The following is a 12,661-nucleotide window of genomic DNA, read 5'->3' on the forward strand; positions in this document are numbered from 1 at the left end:
AAAGCAGAGGGGTGTCTAGAAGGGGGGCAAAGGGGCCTTCATCCTGAAATATGATAGGCTGCCCCATCAAAGCCACTGTACTAGAAGTATTACTACAGCACTGTCTTATAGTGCCCCAAACCATTATACAGCATAGAACGGACCACTAGCGCTACAGACCTACTTAACTAGGATTATAGCTCATACTTAAGTAAAATGTTTTGAAAATGGTGTTTTGTGCACCAGGTTTCTGCACTGGAGGAATATTTCTGACTGAATATTCAAATTTATGTCGGTGTTCTCCATGGGTGTCATGTTATTTTCGTCAGACAGATAACGCTGCCTCCACATGAACAGAATCAACTTTCTGGGATTTCCTTAGCTGGATGATTGAGCATGTACCAGGAACCGTCTATTGTCTTTTCAGCAGAGGGGGCGTTAGTGCCCTTCTCGGGTTTCTAATACCACAGGAAGAAGAAGAAGACGCCGTTGCTATGCGACGATGCTACAACAATCCCATGAACTGCTAGGCATAAGTAAGCATTACTTAAGCTAGCATCTCATATTTCAGGGGCATCTTCCGGTGACTTTCTGTTCATCAGTCCAGGTAACAGGCTACAGTTTTTAAAGCAAGTACCATACAGTGAATTAATGTCAGTGAGCATACTATAATTATGTAGTTGAACAAAGGAGAGGGACAATTGGGAGAAAATGTTTGGTGGACTAGAAATTAGTATTAATTTATTAAGTTGAATCGGTAAAAAACGGTACCAGATAAGACTGTATATGCAAATTTTAAACTTACTTACTTACATAATATTATGTCTATATTCCTGTCAAACTCCCATGGGTAGCACAGAAAAATTTGAGGCACCAGAAAGTAGTCTTTATATTAATGATACTTTTTTGTCTTTTTTGTTTTTAATTGTCTCTTGGATCTACTATTTCTTTTCAGCTAATTGGACATTATTGCATTGTTTATATTACAGCCATGCCTCTTCCAGACACATTCTACTGTGCCCAGCAAATCAACATCCCTCCCGAGCTGCCAGACATCCTTAAAGACTTTACTAAGGCAGCCATCCGAACACAGCCCAAGGATTTGTTGCAGTGGTCTGCGGCGTAAGTCTTAATGTCTGTCAATGAAGGTTCAGGTTAAGAGTAGAGATATGTGTGATTGTGTTTTATTCCAGTTTAATTCTTGCAAACAGGACCATAAACCATGTTTCCAGGCTACATCACTGTAGGAAAAGGCAAGCCCGTTTCACCTGTGCGTGTCTTATCTTTGCATTGACTAGCTGTAATTAGATCCCAAGGGCTTTCATGTTAGTGCAGCAGTTAAACTATCTTACTGTCTCGAATAAAGAAAAACCATGCTAAAAGCACTCAATGATATGGAAATATTCAATTTATTTTCTTTTACCTTTTATTTCCTACCTCTAAGGACTCTCAGCATCCTCTTCTTTTTTATTGACCAATGTAGCTTGGCTTTGTTTATAGCAATAGACAATAAAGTGAGTCATACAGTGAAGCAAAAAAACAAATCGAGCGCCTCCTGGGTGATGAGATGTTTATGTTATTAAAGTAATACCTGGCTCTGTTCCCTTTCAGAGATCCTGAAAGTCAACAAATGCATGGAAAGTTATAATTTTTCTTTTCTAATAATAAAGTAAAATATGCCACAGCATGCCTGGAAAACCTCTCACAAAGGAAAGCAAAAAAAAACAAAAAACAAAACAATTTACTCAGCTGATGGTGTCCATGATAAATCATTTAACATCATTTAACACACTCTGTTTTTATTGCTTTATTTGAATGGTATACTTAGGAAGCTTGGGGGCAGATGAATTTCAGAGAATGGTGATGCTAAACACAGTGTTTAAGAATTCTTTGTATCTAATGTGTGCTAATTATTATGACTGTGTCCTCTTCCAGATACTTCAGTGCTCTGTCTAAAGGAGAGTGTCTGCCTGTTAAGGACAGGCTGGAATTAAATGTTGCCACCCAGAAGACGGACACTGGGCTGACTCCAGGTCTTCTGAAGATCCTCTACAAACAGGTAGTTTCTCAACAGCAGGCTTGTAACCTGTAAAAGTTGTCGCACAAATAAAAATTTTATTCTCACTATTGCTTTTAAAAGAAATAAATGCATTTACTTTTATCACATATTTGCATTTTGTCATTTACTGTTTTGCTTTTATGGGTACAATTATAACTTCCATTGAGTTTAATGTCCAACTTTGATTACTCTTCTATTCTTTTATGTGTGTTTTTATGTTTGTGTGTCTCCATTTTGCAGTGATGTTTCCCGTGTGGGTCATTAAAGTTTCATATTGTTTTAAATCCATTTTATCTCACCTGGGCTGTTTACTGGCATCTCGGTGTGGCGGATTCATTAAAAGAAATGAATAATTAATATTTCCTTAAAAGCTAGCACTTAAACAGCAGCATTAATCTTGTGAGAGTGCTGCTCTTTTGCTGTCTCAAGTTATTCATTTTGTAACATTTTAAACTGTATTGATAATAGAAAATCTGAAAGAAATCCAGAAAATCTGGATGCAAAACAAATGCAGATCTGTGCCATTATTTGAGAGATTATTATTAGTGTTTATATCCTGTTCAAATCTACTTTTTATTTGGAGTACTGTGTATCAGTATTTGCGGTTATTTATGCCCTGGCTGTCCACATATAAAAGTCTAGAGAAAAAAGAGAGCCACCAGATTCTCCATATCCAACCTTGTTGTTTATTTGTGGAAATAGGACTCATTTCAGATTTTATCTAGAAAGTGAATAACTAGATTTTTTCCCCCTAAAGTCTCCTAACCCCCCATTTTTTTATCATCAAATCATAGCTGTCGCCCAAGAAAACCTGTAGCAAAGAGGAACTGCAGGCAAAGTGGAAGGGCCTGTGTCTACCTGTGGCTCAGCTGGAGACCCTGCTGTCGCTGGGCAGTTTTGGCTCAGATATCGACTGGATGGAGTTTTTTGCCCTGGGCTGCAGCGCTCTTGGAGGGGTGAGGTGTTCACAACGCTGGATATAAATGCAAATACAACTTTATATACTTCTTCCTTTGAGCCTTAAAAACCTGGTGCGAGGCCAAGCACAGCTGGAGATCCTCCAGCAGCACACTCTAGTCTCCAGGTGTTAATGTTAGATCCAGGAATTTGCAATGCAGTCTCCATCATCGGGGTCCCCTGGCTCCAAAAAAGAGTGACTGGATCCTTTAGCAACTACTTGAATCTCCGCTTCGCTGTTAAGCCAATGATTTTTTTTTGGGCTTCACAGATGCAGATAAAGCAGTAGTGACAGATCAAAGAGAATTTATTTAAGCATGGAGAACTTTACAGAAGATAAGTTGGTGTCTAGGAAAGCAAACGCAGCTAAGCATTAACAGCATTATGTGCTCAGTGTTAGTAATTTGGGTAGATTTCTACTCCTGTTTTCAAGGCTCTTGAACACTTTAACCACACGAGGGCACTCTTATGCTACTTAGATTTAGCTGTCTGAGTTACAGTGTGTGCATGCAAGTATATTTGCAGTGTGTCTTGCTTAAATGGGATGCGACAGCAAACTAATTCTTTGTTTTTGTGGCAACACAAATCCTCAGACTCTTATCAGTTCGCTTAAGTTTGCCTGCGAGATCCTAACAGAGGATGAGACGGGTGGTGCCGCGAGGATCCCGTTCGACACCTTTGTCAGGCTCTACACTTACCTGGCTCAGCTAGACGGGGACGTGCCACAGGAACGCATTGACAACTTCCTCAGCAGTCTGCAGCCACAAGTGTAGGTGTCGTTTTCTCCTCAGATGTATAGCTGTCAGTCACACCACAAGCAGAATGGGTGTCGTAGTGGAAAATTGAGCTATTTTGTCTGCATAACTATTTTTTTTTTCACACAGCGTAATTAGTTTTCTAATTTGAATAATTTCTTCAGCCCGAGCTATTTTTTTTTTTGTTTAAAAGAAATATTTTACTCTTTTGTAATTCAGTCATAACTCTGGATGTGCTAAGCAGTATTTTAACTCTGTTGGCCCAACATTTCTGCCAGTCAGTGTCAGTTGGCTCAGAAGCACAGACAGTTTAAGCGCTAAGCCATTTCCCACTAGCCTCAGATAATGTTGTGAGATTGTGATGTTCAGTGTTGTGAAAATCCCTATGCTGCTGAGTGGAGCTGTTGCACTGATTCGCTGGTTTCTCTGCCCGACAGCAACAAGCAGAACGGCATGATTCAGGTTTCCAACTTCTACCCCAGCAGGAAGGGAGGGAAGCAGAGGCAGAAAGCAGTGGAAGAAAGAAGTTAGAAATAGGAATAAGGAAATGATGGCGCCCAATTAATAAATGGAGCCGCTAACGCTTCGTCAAGCACAGCTGTTTTTCCAAAAAGAAATTGGTCCCATTAATTGTTGGCATCAGCCACTGTGGCCGATTATTCATCAGTGTCCGGCTGAATCAAGCCGCTATTATGAGTCGGGTTGGATTCTTTTAATGAGCTGCAATAGAAGCACAAAGCTGCCATGCTCAAACTGTCAGGTAGGGCGTGTGTGTATGCTTTTTATTTCCCGTTCCCGTATGACTCGGCTAGTGAAGTTCATTTATCATGCACGCTGCCTATCAGCTTGCAGCCTCGCCACATTTGGCCTCTCTGCTCGCGTCTGCATTTCACCCAGCAGACCAAAAAAAAGGAAGTCAAGTAGATAAGCGCCTACGCCACGGGAGTGTGATTTTCAGCTTGCGTTAGAGACTTGTGTTATATTCACTCCTCTGTGCAGTACTGTAAACAAACACAGGCACATTTCAACACCAGTGACAGTGACAGTGTGAAAGGTCCAGAGGTCCAGAGATACAGTATGACTGTTATTAGCATATTTGCCTCTCATACAAACACACACAAAACTGCTACGTTGGAAGTATTTCAACAGACAGCACAACAAACGGGATCAGAGAAAATTCCGTTTTCAGACATTTTTGGCATTTGGTCACAGGGGTGGACGATGCACGCACACACAGACACTGTAGCTTACCCCTTCCAGGATTGCAACTGTGGTCAAGTCAAAGAAGACTGGAAGACAGATAGAGCCCCCGCTAACTCGATAACTGCAGGCTCTCCGCCCATATGACACAGCACCGAAAGAATTTTGTCAGGGCTTCCAGCAGTGATCTTTTTGTGCAACGCCCACGTTAGAACTGAGTAAATGAGCGTGCTGAAAATAACTCAGTATTAACTGTAATCTGCTCATAATGCTTTTCTATTTGGAAAGATTCCTATTTGTATTGATAGATTTTATGTCTGGGTGAAGTCTGAAGCAGAGATAACTCTGGTATCAAAGATTTAGCACACGATGCAGGCAGCGCATAATTTGTCTTCATTAAATAACACGACATTCAGAAGCCATGCATGAGGATGTGGCTCGCCCAGCTGGAATTACAAGGTTAAATAGGACGGGATTTTAAGCTGTACTTATATTGTATTAAAAGAGGTATATAAATTTTACAAGTAGAAAACATAAACACTGATTTGAACTTGGTTTCCTGTGGATCTTTTTTTCCACTACAGGGGTTTTTTCCAGGAACCGATGAACCTCTCTTGATAAGAAAATCAGGAAGTTTTTGGTTCTGTGCAGGGTTTTCTCATATACAGGAATTTGCGGCAACCCCACACGTTTTATCCGAAGCCAGAGGAAATATAACAGTTCCTTTTTTAACTACTTATTAGGGCTTTATTCACCATTACATAGTGGGCATTATTGTGTATCAGTTGCACAGAAATAATAAAAAACCCATTGATTTTTTCAAAATACAGACGAGCCTTTACTAATCATTTTTTATAAGGATTATAAAAACGCCCCATTCTGAAACCGGAAAAACCCTGCGGGGCTATATATGTAGTTTTTTTCTTTTCTCAAAAAAGTACATGTTTGTGAGCTGGTACTTTCCGGTGATCTAGGAATTACCCTTAATGCTGTTACTGCTTACAATAAAACACTGTGTTGAAAGCTTGTGTATTTATTCAGTCTGTAAGCAAGCATTATTGCTAGCATGAGTTTTAGGGGCTTGTATTTGGAAGCTTTTTGATCTAGTGAATTATTTTGTCGTTGTTGTTAATTGGATTTAGATACTGTGGCTAATGTGGCTACAGTAAAACAGCAAAGAAGCAAAAACATGTCTTTCACCCTGTGCACATAATTCTTTATGTTTTAAAAAAATCCAAGCCTCCCAACAGCAAATTACAAAGAGCAGCCCCCTGTTGACTTAAATCAAACTAAACCCGGCAAAGCTATCAAACTGCATGTGTTCTGAGACACAACGTGTTCTTGTTCTTTAGAAAAATGTCTGTCTTGTCAGTCACACCTGTCTTGGTTGACAGTTCTAGTAAAGTAAAAATACAATCCACCAAGAATGCTGTGGCCTCAACACAGAGAAGTATTACTGTCCTCCTCCTCCTTATCATCATTAGTTTATTTATTTAAAACATGTTGAGGGATAGCCATAGAGGTGCTGAGGTACACAGTAAGGTGCAGAAGTAAATTTATAGAGCAGCAAAAGAAGAATAGATCGTAAATCACTGTATATGTAAATACCTACTGTTTGATTGCGAGACATTATATGCTCCTCACAAAGCATTCCTTGGATATCCTCAAATTTCTCTCCAATAAAAACTACTTTTTGGGGGCATCTTGCACTATAATAGTCAGGCTTACAGTTACAGATGCTGTGTGCCCCCTTTGTTTTAGGATGTTAGAACATGGAAAAACATGATGTAATTGCAAAGATGTCAGTGGTTTAGGAATCTCAGCTTTAGGGTGGACCTTGTTGCGCAGCCTTTACTCTTTCTCCAACTTTTGCTCACAACATCACATCTCCAGGGACGTGACAAATGTTGCAGGGCAGTGCGAAGGAAAAAAAAGGCAGGAGAAGAGAGAGTGGACACAAAGGCTTCATTCTACAGTGACTCCGTTGTGTAAGAGATTTCGGGGTAAGGATAAGGGAAAACATATTTCTAGCTGTTTTCTGAAGTTGCAGAACATGGATATTTTATCGTTCTGTGAGCTGTATTGTTGCACTGAGCTGAGCTAGACTCCACTTTGGGAGCATGAGAGCATTGTTGGTTTGAAAGATTTATGGGTAGGTTTTATCAGTCGGTTAGTTTCAGTTTACTTCAAAAAGAAAATCTAGATAAGTAATCTATGATGACTGGAGATGTTTGGATGAATTGTTTTGCTGTACATACATATATATGAGTGAAATGAATTTAATTGACACGTAACATATTTAATGCATGTATATTACAGGGAACTGCAACATGGGATGATAAAGCCACTGGACTTTATCTACTGGGACGATGTGGCTTCAGCTCCATAACAAACCATGCACACCGAAGCTGGAGGTTTAACAGTGGAGCTGGAGTCGAATCCTGAAAGGATTGCGCATCATGTGCTGATATCTCAAAAATAAGGAAATGATCTGGAAATACTGTCTATGTTGCAAATGCTAAAAACAGAAATATGGCTAAACTGTGATATCACCCTCACTTCTCTCGTACGTCTGGGGTATACGCTCACTGCCATCTTTAAGATGGGTTTGACAAGCACCTGTCAATCAAGCAAAGGCTGCAAAGCATTTTCTCTTTGAGCCTCATTATCTTCCTAACGGAACAGTGATCTTAAAATCCCCACTGTGACACATATCAGCAGGTGTGAATTTAATTACTGAGACTTAAACTCGTTAAAAAAAAAATACTGTAATTACTTTTTGCATTTTGAGAGAGGACCTCGGGGTGAGGGGTGGGGGTGCTTCATCAGATTCTGGGATTTATTGCAGCCATTATCATGCAGCCGTTGGAGGACCAGCATTTTATACAGCTTTATAAGTCCCTTGTACAGTAGCATTACCTACGTGATTATGCACAACAGTCATTAGTTGCTCTGCAAGACGACCAAAAAGAAAGTACGCCCTTTTCACTTTGAAGATTTTATATATCAGGACTTCTTAAAAATTATCTAGTCCTTAACAGGTTCTAAAATTATTTAATGAGACAAATGATGAGCAACATCATGTGAAATATTACACAGTTTCATTATTTGAATAATGAAAATCAATGTGTGTGAAAAACTAAGTAAACTGTATGACTCTGTAGCTGCCTGAAGTGATAGTTTTTTGTGTGTCTCTCACATCACTGTGAAGGGATTTTGCTGCTGTACTCCTTCAATTAATTGTGGTTTTCTTGCATTTATTTATGCACAGCTCTATTAAGGTCCCACCACGGTGTTTCAGTCAGGTTGAGGTCCAGACTTTGACTGGGCCGTTGCAACACCTTGATTCTTTTCTTTTTCAGCCATTCTGTTGTAGATTAGCTGGTGTGTTTGGTTTCATTGTTCTGTTGCACGGCTCGATTTAGGCAAAGCTTTAGCTGTTGGACAACAGCCTAACATTTGACTCTAGAACACTTTGGTATACAGAGGACTTCACGGTCATCTCAATGACTGGAAGGTGTCCAGGTCCAAGGCTGCAAAACAATTCCAAATCATCACCCCTGTGCTTTACAGTTAGTATGAAGTGTTTGTGCTCATATGCTGTGTTTGGTAATCTAAAATTAGATTGCCAAGCATGCCAACACTGTCACTAAAACCTGCCACAAATATTGTCAGACCGAGTCAGTCTGTTGGCATACGGTCTGTTAATTGTATGCAGTTCACATATCTCTTCCTGTCTACATAGACAGAAATTTACATTTAACTATTACAACCTTCCTGGTCTTTGGGATATAACCTCGAGTTGTGTTCACTGACAAAGACGCATTCAGACTCATGGCAACATGCTGGCAATCTGTCTGCATTTATTAATTAGACAGCATAATCTCAGAGTGGTTGCAGTCTTTCAGGGTCAGACTGGGACTGTTTGCAGAAAGGTTGCCTCCTATCAGGTGAAATGAGTCCTCTGGGGTGAGTTTCCTGCTCCTGGAAAGATTACATCTATCTTGTTTTCCACTTGTGAATAATCTTTCTTACTGCAGAATGATGGACCAGATTATTTGGAGATCAGTCTACAACCAATCCCAGATGGCCATCAAGAATTGCTAATCTAAGATCTTTGTTGATGTCTTTCCTCTTTGTCTTCCTCCTTAACACACACTTAAATGCTACAGACTAGAGCATTTCTTCTGTATTCATAGAGGTACTAACAGTTTCTGATGATCAGCTGATCAAGTGCATTGGATTAACAGCACCTTGCTGCTACTTACTGTCTTAATTCCAATATTATGTATGGTTGCACTTGTTTGTAGTTTTTACACACACTGTTTTTTGCCATAATGTTTATAAATAAATAATAACACAGTGTAATGCTTCATGTGTTGTTGCCTAGTGGAGGGTGTATACTTGAATCCTTAAAACTGAAAGAAGATTTTTAAAGATTTATTTTTAATCTATTTACAAGCCTGATTTTGTCTTTGGTCTGACATCATACTACCAATAAATAACATTGATTGGTGCAGCCTGTATTTGGGAGGTTTTTTTAAACACATGAATACACAGCACTTAATTAAGGGCCTCTAGTGATTGATTAAAATTAGCTAATTACCACTTGTAGACTATTGAATTTTTTCCCCTACTTAACATTCTACAGAAGCTTTCTCTCACCATGGATTTAAGTGTCGCCCTCAGCTTCTGAGTGCTGGTAGTGTTTTCTGCCCTGGCTTCATTAACTTATTAGGCAAGAATATCAAGAGGTTCTAATCAATCTATTAATAATCACCACATTAGGGTCAGTGCTATAAAGAGAAAAAAAAACACATTTCCAAGCTATTCTCAGACAGAAACAATCCTTTAAAAGCTTGACATAAACACTTAATTTAAGTCACATTTTCAGTTCATTACACACACATGCGCGCACCTAACAGTTCAGTGCTTGTGCACATACAGGGTTCATAGTAGATCATTGTGAGGGACTCCTGCTATGTGCCAAAGAGGGGGAGCATCGTGGGTGTTTTTGGCTGCTTGAGGTTTTCAGGGGAAAAAATGAATGACTGAAAGAGGAAAAGCATACAGGAGCCTGTCTAAACATACAAGCAACAGCAAGGTCATTTTGTTTTCTTGCAGAAAAATTTCTTTCCCGGAAAGAGGAGTTTTCACCTACATGCGTCTCATCAGAAAATGCCTTTTTACATGAAGAATATTCCACGGTAATGCTTTTTTTAAAGTAATATTACTCTGCTTATAGGTTAAGGCATAATTCAAACACATGCCGTGAGGACATTTTGGTTTTATTTTGGAATTACAGCTATTTTTATACACAACTCCCCATTATCAGAGGCTCAGAAGTGACTGCTTGAAGTCTAGAACCCACAGATACAACCAAATGCTGTGTTTCCTTGCTTGAGATGCTCTGTCAGCAACTGCCTGCTTGTGGATCACACTGCCTTCAGTAAGTAAAACGCCGGCTCTGCAAACCGCAAGTATTTCCACTCATGAAAGCATCTTTTGACTGAAGACTTTGACAATGATACTCTTACCTCCTCAACAGTGTTCTTGACTAGATGTGAAAGAAACCAACAAAATAATTCGGAGTCCGTCCACTTTAATTGTTTTCTGTGGTCTTTCAGGCCACTAAAGATTTTGCTATCTCTGTCTGATATGTTTATTTGGGTTTTACAGCCTAATGATGGCCACCCCCACTTACATCAACATCTCACCAGGCCACAAAACTACTTGTCAGTGAACTGTTCAATTGCTTATGAGCCTATGAAAATGAGGACCGTGCATAAAAAATGACTTCATGAATTTGAGCTGAAAGTCTGCATTTCAATCAGATCTTGATTTTTTGATTTAGATATTGGTTGAGGAGGTGTATACAGACAAAACGACAAACATTGTGTCATTGTCCAAAAACGTATGGACCCAAATGTATTCAGTGGATCGAGGACCCAGTAAGACCCTCACACTTTCATGAAACCCACACATTATCAGAAGTCCTTAGGTCAGCTGATCTGTTAGAGAAAATTCAGTTTGTCTTCTGAGCCAAGGTTGAGCCAAAGCTGTGCATGTGAAACATGATGTGCTATAAACATGACTACAAGCAGTGATCAGGCATTGACCTGATTCATACTTAATTCTGTGCTGTATTTAATAAAAGTCGCTTAAGTTACACTTGCCATCTTGCTGGTGGTTCAGCACACATATTTTCATGGTGATTTAATAAGTTCAATCACTTTGTCAACTTTCCATTCCCTGCGATAGTGAACTGATTTGCAACGAGGCTGTTCTGTAGTTATCAGGCAGAAGTTTGCACCGTGGGGTGCTGTAGGACATATACAGAGTGTATGTCTGCAAATGTAAAGTGTCCTTAACTGAAACATAAATTTCCCAACAGCTGTGTTTCTGTCCCAGGCCTTGATGATAAAATGTCCCTTTGAAAGAGATAAAGAGTTCATATCCTAAATTATCACCCTTGTTAATGTACCCTTCCATTTTGAATGAGAAGAGTGTCACTGTGGGCAAAAGCATGTTATAGCAGGTTATTTGAATTTATAATACAGTTGTCTAACCATCATTTATATATCATGATAGAAAACAAACACAGGAAATAAAGCTGTAAATGATAACAACAACAACAATAATAATAATAATAATATAAGGCAAACTGTTTCGCATAAGAACTTGTAATATCATGCCATCTATGAATCCCTGCACTTTAATGGGCTCTAGTTATTGAGTTTAATCCCCTGAAAGACCAGTTTAGTGCCAAGCAATACTAGCCAATTTCTTTTTTACTAAAGGAAAATTGTTGCTTTCACGGGAGCTTTATTCCACTGAACATTGCACTGAATAGCACTACTACAGCTGAGGGATGGATCAAAATGTAAGACTGGAACAGAATCCAACTTGAAGTATTAACACTCAATTGCCTGTTGGTTTGGTCTGCTTAGCTAAAAGGATTGTGGTCCGACACCACAGCCCTGTGATAAATCCTCCTTTGTGACAGTTATAAATGTTCAGCTGTGGTTATTTCAGCTGTGTCTGGACTTCCCTTTATAGTTAGTTTCTGGTTTTGCTGAATTGTGTTGAATTACAATAACAGGTAGTTCCAATATTTTGTTCACACCCTTTTTTATAAATGAGAGTAGACTAGATATTTGGGAATATTGTAGGAGAAACAGGTGAAAAGAGAAGTTAAAGAGTCTGTTCCTACTGTCTGCCCCCCCCCCCCCCCGCCATGTTTTATTTTAATGCTGATGTGAAATATTGTAATTGATAGCATTTTACCACATGGCCTGTCCCGTGCTTTATTCTGTATTCAGTTCAATTTAAAATACTACATAGGGATAAAAATCTGCTACATTGATAGCTAGGACCATCCACTTTGTGTGCATTTGTGCGTGTGTAACAGGCTGACTGCATGTAGAAGTGATATGTTCTTCAGATTAACAAAGAAACAATTAATAACAATACAATAGAACTGCAGAATAGCAATGACAGCACAGTTGTATCAGGGTTGTCATGCTTTGCACTGGTTGTCTCTTGTCATGCATAAACAAATCTTGCTGATTTTATAGCAATCACACTTTTGTTTCCCAAGGAGATGTTGCACTTTAGTCTTGAAGTTTGAAGGAGGCTGTGGTGCAGATCCAGGACACACTGGAGAGATGACATCTCTTGGCTGGCTGCATAAGCTGGTAGAGGTGCCTGG

General features: G+C 39.4%; 1 protein-coding gene across 3 annotated transcripts; it reads left to right on the forward strand.

The window, feature by feature from the left end:
• The first annotated feature begins 459 nt into the window (after positions 1 to 459).
• Positions 460 to 9,474, forward strand: ropn1l (rhophilin associated tail protein 1-like). Of its 3 annotated transcripts, XR_003221797.1 has the most exons (7): positions 460 to 586; positions 935 to 1,101; positions 1,915 to 2,038; positions 2,833 to 2,994; positions 3,589 to 3,764; positions 4,188 to 6,953; positions 7,270 to 9,467. XR_003221797.1 is itself a non-coding variant. In XM_005471718.2 (6 exons), the coding sequence occupies exons 2-6, from the start codon at positions 971 to 973 to the stop codon at positions 7,337 to 7,339; spliced, it is 663 nt and encodes a 220-aa protein (XP_005471775.1). In that variant the 5' UTR covers positions 460 to 586; positions 969 to 970; the 3' UTR covers positions 7,340 to 9,474. The 3 variants fall into 3 exon arrangements, 2 of the variants coding, with proteins under 2 accessions (XP_005471775.1, XP_003443646.1); XM_005471718.2 differs by lacking the exon at positions 4,188 to 6,953 and having other exon boundaries at positions 969 to 1,101; positions 7,270 to 9,474; XM_003443598.3 differs by lacking the exon at positions 7,270 to 9,467 and having other exon boundaries at positions 969 to 1,101; positions 4,188 to 4,509.
• Positions 9,475 to 12,661: the final 3,187 nt, after the last annotated feature.

This window comes from Oreochromis niloticus, linkage group LG9 (genome assembly GCF_001858045.2).
Source record: "Oreochromis niloticus isolate F11D_XX linkage group LG9, O_niloticus_UMD_NMBU, whole genome shotgun sequence".
Classification (NCBI taxonomy): Eukaryota; Metazoa; Chordata; class Actinopteri; order Cichliformes; family Cichlidae; genus Oreochromis; species Oreochromis niloticus.

Excerpts from the sequence above, each read along its gene's own strand:
- ropn1l (XM_003443598.3), top strand. The coding sequence starts at position 971 with ATGCCTCTTCCAGACACATTCTACTGTGCCCAGCAAATCAACATCCCT. Across the intron at positions 1,102-1,914 it reads TTGTTGCAGTGGTCTGCGGC|ATACTTCAGTGCTCTGTCTA; the intron begins GTAAGTCTTAAT and ends GTCCTCTTCCAG. Across the intron at positions 2,995-3,588 it reads GCTGCAGCGCTCTTGGAGGG|ACTCTTATCAGTTCGCTTAA; the intron begins GTGAGGTGTTCA and ends ACAAATCCTCAG.